This window comes from Alligator mississippiensis, chromosome 7 (assembly GCF_030867095.1).
Source record: "Alligator mississippiensis isolate rAllMis1 chromosome 7, rAllMis1, whole genome shotgun sequence".
Classification (NCBI taxonomy): Eukaryota; Metazoa; Chordata; order Crocodylia; family Alligatoridae; genus Alligator; species Alligator mississippiensis.
Genome location: NC_081830.1, coordinates 20,943,799 through 20,963,347, shown reverse-complemented (window position 1 = coordinate 20,963,347; position 19,549 = coordinate 20,943,799). Strand labels below are relative to the sequence as shown.

The window sequence follows — 19,549 nt, the reverse complement described above, 5'->3', positions numbered from 1 at the left end:
GTTTGCAAAGGCTCCTAGTGTCCTTACCCTGTCAGGATTTTGTCTCATTTCCCAAAAGTTCTTGTATAACCAGGGTGCCAATACATACTGGAAGGTTCTTCATTGGGTAGTTCTCCACAATATAATAGCCTACTACTGCTGCCAGTAACAACTGTGTCATATTATGGTGCCTTACACCATGAGTCATTTCAGTGAAGGTCAGTTATGGAGTATTTCTATGAGTATAGGTATCACCATTCATCTCTACAGGTGCAATTATTGTAGCTAATGCAATAGGTAGATCAGGTCTATGCTGCAGAGCCCAGGATTCAACTCGACTGATGACCAGCTAATCCAGCAAGAACAATGGGAAGAATTTAGCTTCTGCAACCTGGGCAGTTTTCCCTTTGTGTTACCACCACTGCTGCAATCAGCAGAGTGACTCAGGTTGAGACTACTGTGGGTTTAACAGGAAGGGCCTTGGTCACGGGGTCAGGGGGCGAGTTCTCTGGGAAAAGTTATTCAACTTTAGATGAGGCTTCCTCCATATGTTGCTGAAGTCCAGGTTTGCTCATTTTCCAGGCATGCTGCAAAGCCCATACTTACTCCTGCACATTTGGGTCTCCATGTTTTAAATGTTTTAAATGTCAGAGAACTCACCCTCTGACTTGGGAGATCATGTTTGCAAAGTGCTGAACAGCCCTGCGAGAAGCTGAACGCCATCCATTCCCACTGAAGTTGGAAGGCATTTGAACACTCAGCATCTTAGAGGTCCTCTCTGCATTTTAAAGGATTAAACCTGTACATTGGGTGTGGGCTGAAGGGCTGAGGAGCTATATGTGCAAGGTGGAGATTGCTTTGTAAAGCTCTTCACTTAATCAGGACAAACTATGCACTGCAAACAAAACCAGTGACAATGGCATGGGACTTAGAAGTAAAAACCCTTTGAACCTATTTCAAAAGGAGACAGACTTACCCTGCCTTCCGCATATCCCGAATTCTCAGTGCAGCAAGACCAGGACATCCCTGTCTAATATGCACGTGCGCGCGCACACACACACTCTTACATTTCTTACCTGGCAGCATAACTTGAAGGAGGAAGAACCCCAAGAGACCTTGACTTTACCGGGTCCTGGTCTGGAACGCACAGAGTTTCTCGGCGGGCTTTCAGCTTTTCTGAAACAAAGGCAATGAAAAGGAATTTGCTACCTTTTGTATAACCCTCAAATATATTTATATTCTGGTTGCAAGTGCCAAAAAGAGTTTTGTGGGGGCTTCAAAAATGCCTGACAAAGGGGCTTTGAGTAATTGCTGAGCCAAACACAGCAAGGCAGTGCAGCATTATAATGTCGGTACCTTAGGCCTAGTAGGAACCTGACAGCATCATGCAGAGCTAATATTATGTAGTTAGACCAACCATGGACTCATTCTGAAAGGGGATTAACATGAACATTTCTGTAGGTTTTTTAAAAGGTTCAAATGACCCCAAATGCTCAAAGTAAAACCCAATAAAAATTGCCAATTTGTCCCACAAAACAGATGACCTCACCTCCCAGGTATCCCACACTAAGCCAGACTCCAAGCCAGCTACCACCAAATTACATCAGACCTCTGCCGTGCCTTAAGTGCTTTTCTTTGCTGGACAAATGGTATCTGGAAATCACCATGCACCTAAAAGGGCTAATTCCCAAGGTGAATTCCAGAAGTTCTTCCTGCTCCTAAGTTAAAGAGGACCAGCTTTTAAAGAAAATGTAGACAGCTAAAGATGCAGAGGCACCCAGTGGGTTTTTCTGAAGTAGTTGGTATCCATCTGTATCTAATTACACAAGAACTGTGTACAGACCTCATTATGTGGCTCACAGCTTCTCAAACTCCTCAGCCTTGTGTCTGCCTTGTCTCCTGCCTTCTTAATCTCATCCCTACCCCTGTCAAGAGTCTGACAGGAGAAGGAGCAAAGATCTCCATGTCATATATGCCCAAACAGGTCCAATGTGCATGTGGGGGAACTTGGACTGGAGAGGCATTCAGACCCACATATCTCTTCATCACACAGACTGACAGCTGAACCCTCTCACATGCTTTTTGTTTCCTTCTCATTTTGTAACTATTTCCAAACTATGCTCATCCAGATGAAACATCTAATGAGCCTACACATTTTCCTGGCACAGAAGAGACATCTTTTTGAATAGGCGATTTGTTGACTTTGACAAACAGTAATTGCACCCACACAGGTATGCTAAATGCAGGTGCATTTACTCCTGGTAACAAGATAGCTCCCTTTGCAATCCCATTTTAGGGTGGTGGTGGCAGTACAGGATGGAAAATGATCCAAAGACATGACATGTTGCTGTCAATCTCTTTGAGAGGTCAAGTTTAGTAATGGTTTTGTAAGCTAAGCAATGGAGGGTAAATCTAAAAATATCCCCCTGAGCTGAGACAACTAAGCTTCTGAGATCCCATTGTGAGCTTGAGGAATGACTGTCTTATAGTGAGGGCACTTAATGTTAACTCAGGAGATCTGGATCTGCTGCAAACTTTCTGCCTCACCTCAAGCAAAGGAGGCCAGAGGGTCTTCCAAAAGGGTCAGCCCTCCATTAACTTCAACAGCATTAATGTTCATCTTTGCCTGCTGAGCATCTAGGTTGGGATTTCCAAAAACACCAAAAGGGCAGAATTTAAAAAATGTAGGTGCCTAAAAGTGCAGATAGCTATGTGGTGCTATTGAAAATGAAGAGGTTTTGAAAATCCCACTTGCCCTTATTGCATCTATAAGCAACTAGACATCAAATCCAGCCCTATTCCACTTACAAGCCAAGTCCCATTGACTTTGGGTATGTCTTTACTGCAGAGTTAACTCAAGTGATCAGCACCAACTTTAGACTAGCCCAGGTATGAGTATCTATACTGCAAAGCCCTACCTGGGTTACTGTCTTTGCTGGCCCTGCCCTCACCATGTGTCACTAGGACTTTCGGAGGAAATGTCACGTGCAGTCAGCCGAGTTAATAGGCGAGTCTTTCCCACTGAATGGTGGGAGTATTTATTTGGGCATCTGGGCACATGGGAGGAATTGTGGGAAGTCAAAGATGGATGATCATCACTTCATTAATATGGCTCACATTCCTCATAGCAAAGTGGGTGGATTACCGGCCCAAGTAACACAGCCTCAAACCTTGAACACGCACTGCAAGCTAGGTCAGCTAGAGGGGGAATAAAGCACCTGCAAACTCCCAGTCGGGGGGGGAGGGGGGGGGGGGTTGCATCCAGGTGAAGGGCAACACCTGAATGAGGCCCGGAGAAAATGCTATGAACAAGCTGAATCCTTCAAACCTTGGGAGGTCTCACCCCTGCCCTTATTCTCAGTAACATTTTTCTCCTTTGATCCATCTTTCGTTTTTTTTCTGCTGGCAGTGATTGCTTCTCTTGTTGACACTCAAAGCGGCCAAAATGGGAAAAAACATTGAAGGTTGAATTCCCCTCTGACCACTAAAGATGGTTACTCTGGGTCAGAGCCAAAGCATTTGGGCAAGATGAAGCATGGGCAAAGCTTTCGGCCCTGTACTCATTCCCTGAACATAATATACCTGTCTCAAGTGGCTTCAGTCTGGTTTCTTTCAGGATGTCTGAAAATCATGGCAACATCAGATGGCAAGAGACGTTTTTGGCCAGGTTCTGTTATCTTGAAGCTAAAGCAGGAATAGCCCTCGTCTTTTACTTTAACAGAATGTCTTTCCCTTTTGCTGCCATACATACTTCAGTTAAATGATGGCACTTTATAGCACGTAGAAGGCAAAGTCTCTTGGCTCCTTTTACTGAAGTCCAATTCTTTTAGTGTCCTGAAACAGTTTTTCGATTCATGACAATAAACCTAATTCTTACCCATCTTAAAATCAGCCTGGTTTAATGGAAGACACTGGAGACACACTGATTTAACACTAGTTGGGGATCTCATCCACCACTCCTTAATTCATTTTGGCTCATAGTGGTACTGGAGGCATCCAGGCCAGGGTGACACATACTGTTTAAGTGACATTCCCTTTTCTGGCATGAACCAAAGCACTTATAATTAACCAGTGTTTTGCTCCAATACATCCAAAATCCTACAGAGAAACTGATGGCAAGGTTTCACGTCTGGCAACACTTCTTATCTGCCTAAGGTAACTGCTCTCTCTGCAGTATAACTGGCGTGGAGCTGCAGCTTTGCAAACAATTGCCTTTTATGACTATACATTTATATTATAAGCCTGTCTTGTCCTTTTAAAATCCGATCATCTAAGATCATACGCTAAAGAGAAGGAAAAACAATCAGGTGTAGAGCTCCTGTGGTATCACTGTCTCGCCATCTGTTGGCTGCTAACTCTTAAAGATATGTGTGCAATTTATGGGATCCTCTGTTCTGGGAGGTAGCTGGCTTTGGGGAGCCTTAGTGGCATCTATGTTGATCTGTACACAGGACTGAAAATAGGCAATAGTTTCTTGTTGTAAATGATATTACTATACGGAGTCCTCCAGGTGTCAGTGCATATGCGTTTGTTCACTTGGCCTGACAGTGCAACTCTCTGAATGGGTTTAGCCTTTCTCTGAGCCCTGTGTGCCTCAGTCAGATATTTAATAATGGGGCTTGGCTGCCATCTACTGTTGAAAGGAAATGTTATATAATGTACACATACACAGAGTGACTGTGTGTGTGCGTGCGCACGCGTGCGTGTGGCACAAAGCACCATATGTAAGAGGTACAGTGGTAGACAAGGTAAAAACAGATGAGGAGGTTTAGAAATACATCTTTTGCTATATCTAATGACTAGCTTGGCTCAAATCTCCTAGGAGGAGACTTTGAACATTTCCATCTATCTGTTCGGAAGCAGGGTGTGCTGCCTGATCAGCAGATTTCAGCATTGCTCAAAGGAAACCACTTTTTGAGGGGGAAAAGGCATTTCTGTTCCCCAATCTCCCACTTCATGCTGCCATGACAAGTTCTGCTTCAGTCATGCACAGGTTATTCAGGTCAGCGAAAGAAACTGCATGGTTTTTAGTAGCCAGTTACATACAGGCCATGAGGCTTAATGATAAAACGGCACCTCCTATAGCCTTAAACGCTATGAATCTAGAAGGGTGTTAATGAGGGATGAGCACAGAGATGCTCACTGTGGTCTGGGTTAGATTTCAGCTCTTAATTTAGATCTGTCAGGCCATATAGCCCTTTTTCAGACTCAAGAGCTATAGGAAATGAAATCTGGGGCGAGGAAGGAATGAGCCATTCTACTCTTGGGTTGATGTTACTACGATTAGGCATTTTCCCCCCACTTAATCCAAACTTTCTACATTTTTAACATAAAGTGCTTACCACTTGTAATATATCCTGGCACAAACTCAAGTCTATCTTTGCTGGCCTTGTGTTTATTAGTTCATATCCTTATGATGATATTATATAGGCCATATCCTGACAGCCTTCCTCAGTGTATTTGGCTTCTTTTACTCGGGCTTTGTTCCTTCTGTTTTCAATCGAAGTTTTGTCCGAGTAGTTACCAGTTACAAACTAAGGACCACCTTTGTACCACTGTTGGAACAGGATACCCCCAGAGGTGGTACAGACATCCACCCTGGCAATCTTCAAAAAGCATCTTGCTGCTCATCTTGCTGGGTCATCTGATCCCAGCGGTCTTTCCTGCCCAAGTGCAGGGGAGGCTAGACCCAATGATCTGTAAGGTCCCTTCCAGCCCCTAACAACTTTGAAGTTATATGAAACTATCAACTCTGGCCCCAGAGAGCCTTGAATACCAAGCAGTTCACAAACTGTATGCATGCAGCACCAATGGGATGGAAGTACCTTAGAGTTCAGCTCTGGGACTAAAGGGCATCAAGTTTGTGCTAACTCAGAGGCAGCAGAGGAGAATCCTTTTTTTTTTTTTTGCAGTTTGACTCCTATCACTATAAGCTATAGAAACCTGTAATATTCAGTCAAAGTAGACAGGATTGCAAGGTTTTCTGAAGTGTCATCTGAAAGATCCACACACAATTACCTGCGTGGAACTCAGTATATTATTTCATAAGGATAAAAGGCTGCGTTCAAGCCCATATTTCCATGGCAGCCAGGGGAGTAGTGGGCAGGTAGGCAAGTCATACCTGAGCTGTTGCAGGTAGGTACATCGTAACTGATGCCCAGATTTCTACGCCATCCTCTCATTCTAACTGATGCTTAAATTTATAGGAAGATTACCTGTAATGGTTCTCCTCCGAAGTTTGCTTCTACAATGACATTTTTCAATCAGTTTTGGATTATCAATATCACTATGGCAGGCTTTACAGTAAAAATGCGCCCTGGATCATAACAGAATAGAGGGAGAAATTGGATTAAAATTAGCAGAGGGAAGGAAATGTTTCAAATGCATTTGTTTGCTCTCCAAAAGTTTGCTTGTCCAGAACTTTTTGATTTGAAAGGTTACCTTTTGACTTCTGCCATGGATTTGGCAATAAAAAAGCCCATTACATTTCGATGGAGCATTATCTTTGCAGACGGGTTGATTAGGATACTGGGAAACAGTAACAAACAAACAAACAAAAAAATCACATTATTGTCTATTTAGTGGCTGAATTTTTTTAACCTTTGTTACCTCTGAGGTCAGCTTAAATTATCACAACAGCCCCTTCTTGCACACATTTGTGAGGCAGTAAGTGTTATTAGCACTCTTTTATACATAAAGGACCAAGGCGCAGGGGACTGACTTGGGAAGGCTCTGACAGGGGTAGAAACACAAACCCAGATCTCCTAGGTCCCAATTCACAAGACCAGCCTATTTTATGATGTCAGCAGTCTTTCAGTTTTTTTACGACTGTTTATGACTCTAAAGTTGATAGAACACAGGCTTTTTCATACTACAAAACTATTTAAACTGCTTATTTTAAGGGATTAATTTGTTGTGTGTCTTCAGCTGCTGAATACTCCAGATATAACCAGGTGCACCCAACGTTTTGCTGAAGATGCCAAATATTTCCCGTTAAAGCATACCTGCTGTGCTGCTAAATGTATTAGGAATGTGCAGGCTTGGTGCGCCTGCTGTGGTATTGAACAGGCCTGTTATGTCTAGGGAAAAGACACCTGTTTTTCTAATGAACATCCCAGGTACTTTTGCTGAGAATATACCTGCTGTGCTGCTCTTCCTATTAAAGTACAACTAGGTTGAATCCCACTGCAGTGTTACTAAATTTGTCAGGTACACCTGGGTAGTCCTGCTCTACTGCTAGATGTACCAGTTGTATCTGAATATCCTAGTGATCTCAGCCCAGTTTTAATGGATGTTGGCAGTGCAATTGGAGCAGGCAACTCTAGTAAAAAATATTAACCGTTTCCTATTCCTCCTACAAAAGAAAGACGAGACCTCCCTTCTGCTGCCTTCTGTTTAGTCACACATTTGCTAATGGAGAAATAAAGGACACTCACCTATTAACTGCATTAGTAGGAGTAATAGTATTAGCAGTAGCATTAGCATTGTGGTAGCATTTAGAAGCCCGAGTCATTGAACTTGAATGACATTGAACACAGTCACCTTGTGCGTGAAGGAGAGCACACATGCAGAACAAAAAGATCGCTTCTGCCCCGAGAAGCTTCTTCTTATTTTCCATCTCGTCATCATTTTCCTCATTCCCTTTGTTCTAACATACCCCGCCAAAATACCCACAACAAGAGATTCATCCAGGGTCTGATTTCCATTGGTTAGCATGCCTTGGCTTCATTCAGCCTGATGAATGCTCAGGGTCTGTGGAGACCATAACCCAAATATCCCAAGCCAGTTCACTGTCCTATCACCCATTATTCTGTTTTTCTCTGTTTCTATTCCATATTCTGAGGATCTTTCCCAAAGGGGCTACTTCATTTATAGAAGCAAATATTTATACATATTGTATGCAATAACCTGCCACTCTCAGGATAATTTTGCAAGGTTTTCCATGTTGTACACCGCTTGCTTATTCCCTGTTTATGAACTGGTTCCAGCTTTCCCATTAAGGGGTCTTGTATTTCATCACTGGAACAGAGAGAGTGTTATCTGGCTCTGGACCACATCAGCTTCAGAATGAAGCAAGTTCTGTTGTCAGCATTGATAGATCATACTTTTATGACAAGGTTTTATGGAGTTTAGGAACCTTAGTACCTTCTATGGTTAAAATCCAAGGAAGTATTTCCATTAGGAATGGACAGAAATAGTTGCAGAATGAGCTTGATCTCTCCAAATCAAGGGGAACTATACGGAATTTGCTTGTGAGACTGCAACTAAGACAGTGAAATAAGGCCCGCCACAACTTTCTGCTTTCATATTGCCGACTCTCTCAGCAATTGTTGGTACCGCATTACGTGGCACAATGGTCTCATACTGGCACAGAACAGGCCATGAAGTCAGACATTACTGTTTAAGTGTGCTATGCATCGAAAATCACATTTTGATACAAAGGGTTTTGCAAACTTTCTCAATCTGGGGAAAACTATGAGTTGTTTGAAGCCTGAGTCCAAAGAGTGTTGTGAGGAGCTCGTGGTTGGGAGGGTTTTTTTGTTTTGTTTTGTTTTTAACAATATGTGTTTTCTGTTGGTAAATGCCAGTTTTGTTTAGAAATATTTTTCAGGCCTGGGAAGCAATGTTGAGATGTGAAGCTCCTGCATGTACAGCACAACGATCATGGCACACACTTAAGTAGGGGAAGTCTGAAGTTTTAATCCCCGCTCCAAAATTAGGCAAAGCAGGGACCTGTGCTGGGTTCCCCATATCCCACACAGTACAGCCCTAACCATGGGGTGCTTGGGTGCTCTGGCCTGGGTTTCTGTCTCTCCCTGGGGGAAAAAATCCTCACTATTATTCCAATGTAAAATGAAACCAATTCCCAAGCCTTGACACTTTTCATTAAATGGAATGCTTGATTTGTGGCCAGCCCCAGAGCTGACTACTCTCAGCTGCCCTGAAATCAGCTGGAAGTTAAATGTGCCCTTTACTTCAGTGTCTGCTTCTCCTGGGTGACGGAGAAGGGATTTGCACATGCAGAAACAGCTTAAAAAGCTCTCTAGGGAAGGGCAGTCACATCAGTAAAAATATTGGGATGGACAGTAAATACCAAGGTACATCTGCCTTTCTGGCTGGTCATCTTTATGGGAACAGGGAGGGGAAGAAACTAATTATATTGGGTGAAATTTGTTCCTTTCCACTGCACTGCCCCAGGCCTATGTCTCACTTAAGTCTGGTACATATGGCAAAAGTGGGAAGCAAGTGGTGAATAAGCCTTGCATTGGCCCTTTGCCCAGGAGCAAGTGTTCTTCAAAGTCCTGGGGAATAGCCGCTACTTGGATGAGTTCTTGTTAAAAAAAAAAAGTGTCCCACCAACAACACTAACCTGTTCCCATGAATGCCAAACCTGAACTCGACAGCAAACAGCACAAGGTTCAGCTTCACAAAGCACAACCTAGGGAAAGAACAGGCCAGATTTACAGTCACAAAGAGATACCTGGACATGTCCTCACTGTAAAAAGCAGCCTGAGAGGCACATGGGGGATGGGGAAGAATAATCAAGTCTGCTCTACCTACCGGCAAACCTCTGGAAAAGACATGCCTACAAAATCATTGGAGAGCTTGTAAGTCATCACTTGATAGGCACTGCCTTTCAAAACATTCCTGTGCCTCATGCTTTTTCTCTTTACCTAAAACAAATGACCATGAAGAAAATACGTTGTTATGAAAGCGAATGCACCAGATGACTCCATGTCACACAAGTCTGGGCTGGCCACATGGCACTGATACAACCACCCTTGCAGTTACTAGAGATGGAAGGACCCCAATTAGCTGCTGTAGCAAAAAAAGCACACCATATATAAATAATGAGCCAGACTAATCCATACCTCACTTGAATGCTTCACACTTATATAATCATTAAAGAGAATATAGTTTATCATCATAACCAACAAAGACGACAGTCATGTACTGATAAAATAAAATACAAAGCCTCAGTCTCATTACTTTAAAGCAAAACATTCTTTTAATTTGCAATACGATTTTCCTAACTATCTGCCTTATTTAGGGCTGCTTTCTTCTCAAAAGTATATTATTAATTGCATATAATTATTATAATCATATATAAATTGCCATAACTAAAATCCTATTCTGCAGTCAAGAGGATGGGTAGGAAAACATGTGAAAATAGTTCTCTGTTCTAGAGAATATATTCTCAAGTGCTGGACTCACCATCATTGTGCAACTTGATCCATCCAGCTCTGCAAAGTAGGTAGAAAGAATTTTTGTACCCACCTTGCAGTCATTTTGCATAGAAGTAAATGCTTAAGCAAGGTCTATTTTGTCTGCCTCCCTTAAAAGAATATCTATCCTGTTACAAGAGGTTTGATTCCAGTGTAGCTGTGTCCACTGTAGAAAAACTGCACACCTAAAACTCTATTTAGTGACATTATTCGGTTATAGCAGAACAACTAAAGCTAACCAGAGAAGGACAACTCGTTGCATGACAACTTGCAGGATCTGGAAATTTGTTTTCAATTTGCAACCAAGGCAAAGGCTCTAAAGCTTTCCAGGACTCAGGAGAAACAGAATGGTGTTGAAAGGCCTGTTTTTTGATAAAAAGGTCAGGGTTGGTTTCTTTTTAATTTGGTATTCTCCATTCCCCCAGTTCTGGTCAGCGGTGACCAGCAAGCCCTGCTACTTCAAGTTCTGACGGGGTCTAGAAAATGACCCCTCCAGTGTATAGATAAGCTCTGTATTTATATCACAGTCCATTCATTTAGTTTTGCTTAAATACATCCTATGAATGAAAAATCCCATAAGTCAGAAGGGACAGCATAATGGTCTATCTACTATTTTAATCGTCAACACCGGGAAATTAAAAATTCCTGCAGAGTCTACTCAGGGAAGGCAACTCAGCTGGCCACTAGGTGATAGTAAAAGCATACTCAAGCACTAGGAAACATGTGGCTTATTCAGACAACTTAATGCCTACCAGCTTTTTTTTTTTATTTTTATCTTTTTATTACATCTTGTGACATTGGCTGCAAGAACTGCAGAGCCATTTTTTGTATTGAAAAGTTAATATGTTGCTTATCAACTTCATTCTTTAATAGGGACAGATCAGGAATAGGAGATGGAAGGAGGCTAAATTCAGACTGACCCCTTTGCAGAGAGACATCACAAGTTCCATGACTCAGGTGAGTCCCAATTACATTCTAATTTAAAGGCCTAAACAGTTTAGAGACCTTGCAATGTCCCTCTCCAAAAGGTGCTTTGAAAGAATAAAACAGACAGAAAATAAATAAATACAAGAGGATCCTAAAGTGTGCAAAGCAGGTTATTAACCTCACAGGAAACAAAGAAGGAAAAGTTCGCTCATACCTCGGCTCATTGACAACAGTTCAAATCCAAAGGTGCCTGGGAGTCTTGCATATTCAGCGTCCTGCACTTCAAAATGATGGCAGGGGCGCTTTAACTAAAGCTCGCTGGACAAGCTTTAGTTAAAAGCACCCAGGCTGCCATTTTTGAAGCACAGGGACACCGAATATACAAGGTGCAGGGGCTTGGGAGTGTGCTAATTAACATGCTCCAGCAGACTTGATTCATCGAGTCTGCTCCAACGTGCCATAATTACAGTGCATCAGAGCAGCACGTCCCTGCATGTCTACAAGCACTCCCTAATACTGCAGACAGGTGTGTGCCTGAATTGCAAAGAACAATTTTTCCAACTATTTAGTTGGTCTAATAAAAGGTATCACCTTTACCCAAAGAACCTTGTTTGCCCTAGTACTGAGTAAACTCTTTGATTAAAAATTGTCCCTTGGGTTACCGCATCTGCTCTGCCAATCTAAGACACAGTATGGACAAGGCAAGACTGAAAATACCCATGCAGAGTTTTGACTCAAACTAGCATTTCAGATACATGCATACATTTTCGATAAAATTCCATGAGGCAGCATTTGCACTACTTGGACAAGCAAAACATTTACCTCAGCACTCTCCTTCCTCACAAACAAACTGGTTAGGAGGGTGGACAGGCCTGGAACCAAGCAACTTTGTGCTATAAATCCAAGTTTTAGTTCGGCAAAACAGATGATGCTGTCCCCTATTCTCCAGTCCCAGTTGGGGATGTTTGGCAGGTATACCTGTCTCCAGATAAGAAAGCAAAAACAAGGGCAGATAATGTTAGGCAGGCTTACCATGACCCTGAAAAATAAACTTTTCTTCAGTTTTCAATGCAAAATAGGTTTGGGAAAAGAATTGCTTTATGTTTCTCTAAGAGTATGGTTTACTATGTGCAGTTAAGCAGCACAAAAACCTGAATCTTAAATTTCGATCAATATTTGACAGCAGTCAATAGGAAGTAGGAGAAAAGTCCATTCTGATCATTTATTGTTTAGTTATAAGGAGACTCTAGATCTCTAACTGAAGAAGCAAGATAAATAGGATTTAATCTTGGCCCTGTTGAAGCCAAAGGAAGCTTTAACACTAACATCACTGAGGCCATGGCCTTACCCTGGACATTGAGTATGACTGACGGACATACAGACAAACCACAGGGATTACTGTGCTACCTTGTTATGTGACTGGATTATCTGTATGATGACTCTGGTGTTTGGATAGTGATTCTTGATAGAGAGCACCCTGTGAGAAAAAAAACATATATACCTCTTGATTTATTTGCCAAGTCATTGAATCTGCATACAAATTGTACTGCTTCTAAGGAAGAGCTCCTACCTATTGAATCACCAGCATCACATACAGCTCCCCCACGCACCCCAGGAGTTGCCCATTCAAGTACTGACCCAGCCCAACCTTGCTTAGCATGAGAGAGCTCATGCAACTACTGCACACGGTAGTATGCTTGTAAAGCATACCACAGTTTGCTCCAGATAAAGGAGTATGACTCTTTGAGAGCTCCAACATTGTGCATGCATGCGAGAAAGCAAGAACACGAGTCTTTGTGATTGCAGCGACCAAACTGCTGCCAGTTGCCTCCCTTGTCTTGCATAAGACCTGACATTTAATATGGAAAAACAGTCAGGTAGCCTTAGTGTTCTCCTGCCAGAAAAAAAAGAGAGCGAGGAGAGAGATGAACCCATTTCTTGCAGGTGTTAGTTTCAGCCAGCCAAAGAAAGGAAACATTCATTGGGAGATTTGGCCCTACCTCATAATATTGGAAGTGTCTTCAGTGTAAGGTTCTGAAGAACAAATGTCTGCAAGGATCAGACATGCATTTGCAGATCCCATCTATTTCCCAGGAAAGAAAAGCAGAATTGGGGTTAAATTCTGTATGAAGCACAACAGTCCTCTGTACTAGCTGATTTTATGGCACGTGTCTTTGGTTTAAAACACGCCTAGGCCCATCCTAACTGTACTGTTTTGGACTGGCATGCAAGACTGAATCACCCCCTAAGATTCAGGAGCCTACAGGCTCCATTCAAGCAACCCATACAGAGCAGGATGCAGATTTGCACTGTCAAAATGGTAAAAGGTGATAAATTCACCGCTTCTATTCTTAGAACAAGCAGCAGCACTGAAATCTCCCCCAACAGCGAATTGCCAAAAATATTCAAACGTTACAGCAGGCTAGGAGAGCTCAGTTTCCATCACCTGATCACTTTTTGGCTTTGCCAGTGAGACTGCCAATGCAGGTTCATTTCATTTGTCCTTCAGGAACTGGAGGGAGGCCTACCAAATGCATTTCACACAGGCCAACACCCAGAAAAGACTGGCCCAGGATTCAGACTAGTTATTTACATATACTTTTAAAGACTAATAAACTAGATTCCTTCCCTCTTCCTTCATTAGGATATTTTACCGAGAGGCTGCAATGTTAAGAAAAAAATGTGCCTCCTAAATACACTTCCTATTTTCCAGTCAAACCGAACGAGAAACAAACATGACTCAAACTGCTGATTTTTTAAGTGCTGTTTCTAACCATCAACAAGATTCTCAAAGGTTTAAAACCAGTAATTTAAAGCCAATTTCCAAAACTGCTACATTTCATGGAATTTTATTCATGCCTCTTAAAAGCAAAAAGATCGCAATTTGGTTGTGGCATTTATTTTTCCCTTTCCATCTTTGCACTTCTTATTCCACTAGGCAGACAGACATTTAGTAACAGATTCCTACAATCATACTTGTGTTGAAAGGGATATAATTCTACAAAGTATTCCTCTGAAATAAATGGGGCTCCTTGAGAAGTAGTCTGCTCAGTGCGAGTATAGGCAAGCCAAATCTAAACATTTGGCTGGAAGGAGCTTCTAGCAGGAGACACAAAACTATGGGTCATGAAATGAAAAGGGCAGACAGAAAAGGGAGTCTTTACCTGAACTCGCTTCAGATCTTCATCGTTCAGTGCAGAACCATGGAAGAAAGTGGTGTAGGGTGAATAGCAATTGAATACAGCTTCCAGCTCCAGGCTAGGAAGAGATCTATGCATTGAAGAAAATACGGAAGAGAAGAGAAAAGCTCTTCAAGTGCTAATACTTATGTTCACAGTCTTCTCAACAATACCATTTGCCATTTAAAAAAATAAAATAAAAATCAACCTAATGGGACCTTGACAGGTCAGTGAAGGTGCATCATTTAGACTGCAATAAAAACAAACCTTTGTAAAGCTTAACAACCATGGAAATGTTCCCTGGATTTTCTCTCTTTCTTTTTGTAATTGCAATGAGAATGGTATTCTTTTTAAATGAGCCTTTCTACTAAAATGAGCACAGACCAACCCTAGCCCCCTTGTGCTAAAGCATGTGAAATAGAAAGCAAGGGACTGATCCCACCCTTTGCAAGAAGTTGGAATCATTTCTCTTCACGCCATACAACACTTCACCTACCTTCCTCATCTTAAACCTAGTTGCTATATTCTTACTTCATGGACAGACTTTTTTTTAACCAGTATTCCAAATGAAAATGTGTTTTGCCCCTCTCAAACTCATAGACTTCAAGGCGAGAAATACCTTTTAAAACACCCACCCGAAGCTTCCATAGGTGCTACACCATAGCATATTGTCGAGTTATTCGTTACTGAGCACAATAAATTATGTTTGATTAAAATATTTTCCACAGGAGTTTTTTAACTAAGAGTTGAAGACAGCAATAGATGGAGAATTTACCACTTCCCTTGGTAGTTTTCTTGGTGGAATTATTAAGCTCCCTCAAAGTTAACAATGTATGCCTTCCTTTTCATTTGAATTCGCCTGGCTTTAAATTCCAGCCATTGCTTCTTGTTATGCCTCTCTCTGCCAGATTAAAAAGGACTTAACTAACTCCACGGGGGCAGTATAGCAGGTAGTAATGCACTATAATCAAATCAATTCTTAATCTTCTATCTGACAAGGCACTTAGACTGAGTTGTCAATTTAAAGCATTATTTTGCAGTCCTTGAATCATTTGTGTGGCTCATTCCTACAGCTTCTCCAATCCAGTAACTCCTTAAAACTGCTGTCTCCATCACTGGCTCACCACCGATTTCTCCAACACCTCTTGCCAAAGTAAAATCATCTTCCCACTCCCATTTAGGTTTCCACCTCCGAAGGTTCTTCTTTTAGAAACCTGTTCAATGACCTTAGCCAAGCAGAAGATGGTATTTGTGGGGATAATGCATTTGAAATGCCTGACATAGGGTCGAAAGAGACCTTGTAGATCTTCAAGTCCAACCCCCTGCCTCGGCAGGAGGAAAACTGGGCTCAATTGATCTCAGTCAGGTAGGCATCAAGCTGCTTCTTAAAGACCCCCAGGGTAGGAGCCAGCACCACATGATTTCGGCTCTACCAGCATGGTTCCATTCTCCTTCCTTTTCAAGCCCCAAGATGACTAAATGAGTTACGAGCAACGGGAAGAAAACACTTTTGCCTACAAATATAAAGATGCATGAAAAATTGAGAATACCAACAGCTACCCAACAGCCTATTCCGAGTCCTGCCAAAGCGAGGCAATCTCAGGTAGAGTGAGTCTAAAATATGAATCAAAAAGGAGAATAATTTTATTTCCTTTAGACAACGATAACAGAAAACATTTCATCACAGAACTTCCCCAGGTGGGAAGGCCTCAACTGACTCCTATTTTATCATATCTCCCATTAATTAGTTATAAAGTGCGACTTCCCTTAGAACAATCCACCTGGCAATAAAACCTTCTAGCATGATCAGGAAGTGTATATGACATGTCTTTGAGACACAGAGATACTTACTCTCCCAGAAAGAGTATCTCAGTGCAAATATCTCCTGTGTCCTGGGGCAGGAAGTCTCGCAGGAAAGCAGTCACGCTCTCCAGAGTGATATTACCGCAGACAACAATATATCTACAGAAAGAGATTCAGAGAGCCATCTGTTATATTTGGAACCTATACAGTGCTCACTACAAACATGGTACATCGTATAATGATATATTCACTTGTAGTACATGAATCAGTCTTTAGATGTCTCTGAATACTATACAAACTTCTAGGCAGGCTGTGGTCCCACTTATGTACAGCAAAGGTTTGGAACCGATTTGTGTCTGTAACTGTGACTGTGATTCCATATATCATGATCCTGCCCACGGAAAGATTTATTTTGCAAATAAAAGGGTGCCTGTACATGAGCATGGAGGCTGCTCCAACACGGTGTAATTACAGCGCGTTGGAGAAGACTCAATTAAATCGAGTGTGTTGGAGCCTGGTGAATTCCCCACTCCAGCAGCCTCTTGTGTCTCTTGTATCAAGAGCGTCCCCACTCTTTGAAATGGCAGTGGGGGAACTTGAACTAAAAGTCCCAAGGGTGCTATTTAAATGGTTTAGACATAAGAAGTGGGGGGAAAAAAGGAATAATTTAGGAGAGACTAGGACAAAAGAAGTTTGAGAAGAGAGTTGATCACAAAAAGAAGATACCATGTATCAGAGGGCTAGTTAATCTAACACGCATAGGTATAACAAGATCCACTGGCTAGAAGATCAAAAAACTTCAACCAGTTCTATTGAAAATTGATGAAGCAGTGAAGAATACATTAGAAAAATGTGTTTTGTCTGAGAGTGGTTTTCTCGTTTCCTCTAACTTAGCTCTAATTTATCTAGCTGTTAACTGCTAGAGGTAGATCCAGTGATAAGGACCATGTTTGACAGACAGAAAGTTTTGGGATTTTGCTCCAGCTCTTCTCTGAGGATTATTTCACTCCTCGTTTCCTCATTTCCTGCACCCTGGGTGCATTTACATGTGCAATTAATTCAAAGCAATAAACTCTGGAGCAGTTTGAGCTGGAGTAAATTACTCCCAGGCATAGCAACTATACATGCGCCCAGGACAGCAGCAATTTCAGCTGGGGCACAGCAGTTTACACCAAGGCCAGGAGCACAAAAGGGATCAGCCCCGGGCTCCAAGTGGCAGCGCTGGGTGACAGAGGGGCTGGCTGGAGCACAAGAGTGCTGAAAATCCAGAGCCATGTGGATAGGTAGCAGGCAGCAGTCTGGCTCCCTGCTGGGTAGGCTGACTGCACAATTTATGCCTGCAGTTGGCGTCTACATGCATGTTTAATTGCAGTTAATTACCCTTCCATAAGACAGTCGTGTCTCTCACAGTACTGTTGGGGAGTACTATCTTACAGCTGTGTTAATTAGTTTACTGCGGCTGAATAGTGTTGCACGTGTAGACAGTGACGCTTAACTCCGTAGTTAGTCTAATCCGCAGTTAAGTGCACATGTAGAGGTGGCCCCTGTCTACTAATCTAATCTTTATTTTTCAAAGACAATAAAAACAGCAACACTTACTTTCTTCCTTTTACCACCGTGTAGGACCCTTCATATTTTTTGTTGCTTTCAACAATATCCGCAATTTCAGGGATGAAATTTGCAAACAGGACCTAAAGTGTCATGAAATACAAAATTCTTAAAGACACCTTTGCCTTTTCCATCCATGCTAAATTTCAGAATTAGGAGCCATGGCAGCCTCACATTTGCTTCCTAACCCCACCAGTACCAAGTGGTGAAATGCATGTTGTATAACAGTGTGATATACGATTAGTGCAATCAATGCATTAGCCCCAGGGATCCAGCCACACCAGTATCCAGGCTCCAACCTTGGCCAATGTTAACAGTTTTAAAACCAAGCAAAAGCATCCCTGTAAGAAGGGGAAAGTCATCCTATGGGAATATATTGAGAGGATGGGAAGATAATTTAATATAGTTCCAACTTCTCTGAAGCTACATCAGGGACTTTGAGCAAATCTGTCCTTTGTATCAACTGTCTATCTGTAAAAAGGGGATAAAAGCTTTCCTGACCTCAGTGTTGTGAGGGTAAAACCTATTAAAATGGTCAGAGCCAGTGGTACTAAGTATAACGTAGTAGGCAGATAACATTTTTTCCCCAGTTCTGGTTAGTTAAAACTGGGCAAGTCTACACGTGCACTTTAATATGCATGAGCTGATTTTAATGTGCATTAAAGTGTCGCTTAAGGCATTTTTACATGTGTTGGGATGCAGCGCCAGGCGCTTTTAACTGGCAAGCTGCTCTAATTGAAAGTGCCAGCGTGTCACATGCATCAGCAACACTGCGCATCCCAGTGCTGAAAAAATGGTGGTAGGCGCTTTGAACTAAAGCTCATTGAATATGTTTTATTTCAAAGTCCCCCACCACCATTTTTTCAGTGCGGAGATGTGCGGCAACGCTGATACATGCAACACGCTGCTGAAGCGCATTAATTTGCCTTAATGCTCGTATGGTTAAGGGCTTGCAGACCAAGCCCTGCGAGGAGAGACTAGAGAACCTGGACCTTTTCAGCCTCCGCAAGTGAAGGTTGAGAGGCGACCTTGTGGCTGCCTATAAGTTCATCATGGGGGCACAGAAGGGAATTGGTGAGGCTTTACTCACCAAGGCGCCCCTGGGGGTTACAAGAAATAATGGCCACAAGCTAGCAGAGAGCAGATTTAGACTGGACATTAGGAAGAACTTCTTCACAGTCAGAGTAGCCAAGGTCTGGAACGGGCTCCCAAGGGAGGTGGTGCTCTCCCCTACCCTGGGGGTCTTCAAGAGGAGGTTGGATAGGCATCTAGCTGGGGTCATCTAGACCCAGCACTCTTTCCTGCCTATGCAGAGGGTCGGACTCGATGATCTATTGAGGTCCCTTCCAACCCTAACATCTATGAATTTATGATTTTACATGTTCCCACAGACTCGATTAATCGCTGAATTTCCAGCATGTCGGAGCAGGCTCCATGCACATGTAGGAGCCCTTAAACACCACGTTCTTTAGTTAATGCACATTAAGGTAGGCTTATACTCATTTTCCTAGTACTTCACAATGGAGGTACTAGATCACATTAACTAAAGCACACTGATGCATGTGTAGATGCTCCCACTGAGTCTCTGTTCCAAAGCCTGAGGTTTCTTCACTGAATTTTTGGTGGTGGTAGCAAATATTTACTAATAAAAAAAAGTATGTACCGGCTTATATCCAAATACTTTTTGTATCCTGCTAAGATCAACCCTCTAAAATCTAGTTTGGTCATAAATGCTGGTCAGGCCATCATCGTTCACAGCTCACCCCTGAATATGAGTACTGGCACTCAAATCACTTTGTTCCAGAGAAGTGGTCAGACACAGAAAGG

General features: G+C 42.3%; 1 protein-coding gene across 1 annotated transcript in view; it reads right to left on the bottom strand.

The window, feature by feature from the left end:
• Positions 1 to 19,549, bottom strand: part of KCNU1 (potassium calcium-activated channel subfamily U member 1) — a 74,600-nt gene that overhangs the window by 41,396 nt on the left and 13,655 nt on the right. The window contains exons 9-19 of the mRNA XM_059731813.1: positions 17,714 to 17,805; positions 16,163 to 16,273; positions 14,297 to 14,402; positions 13,133 to 13,215; positions 12,540 to 12,609; positions 11,955 to 12,110; positions 9,541 to 9,653; positions 9,350 to 9,418; positions 6,421 to 6,507; positions 6,195 to 6,295; positions 1,056 to 1,155 (exon numbers count right to left, since the gene is read on the bottom strand). Of these exons, the coding sequence (XP_059587796.1) occupies positions 1,056 to 1,155; positions 6,195 to 6,295; positions 6,421 to 6,507; positions 9,350 to 9,418; positions 9,541 to 9,653; positions 11,955 to 12,110; positions 12,540 to 12,609; positions 13,133 to 13,215; positions 14,297 to 14,402; positions 16,163 to 16,273; positions 17,714 to 17,805 (1,088 nt within the window). The remainder of the gene's footprint in view (positions 1 to 1,055; positions 1,156 to 6,194; positions 6,296 to 6,420; positions 6,508 to 9,349; positions 9,419 to 9,540; positions 9,654 to 11,954; positions 12,111 to 12,539; positions 12,610 to 13,132; positions 13,216 to 14,296; positions 14,403 to 16,162; positions 16,274 to 17,713; positions 17,806 to 19,549) is intronic.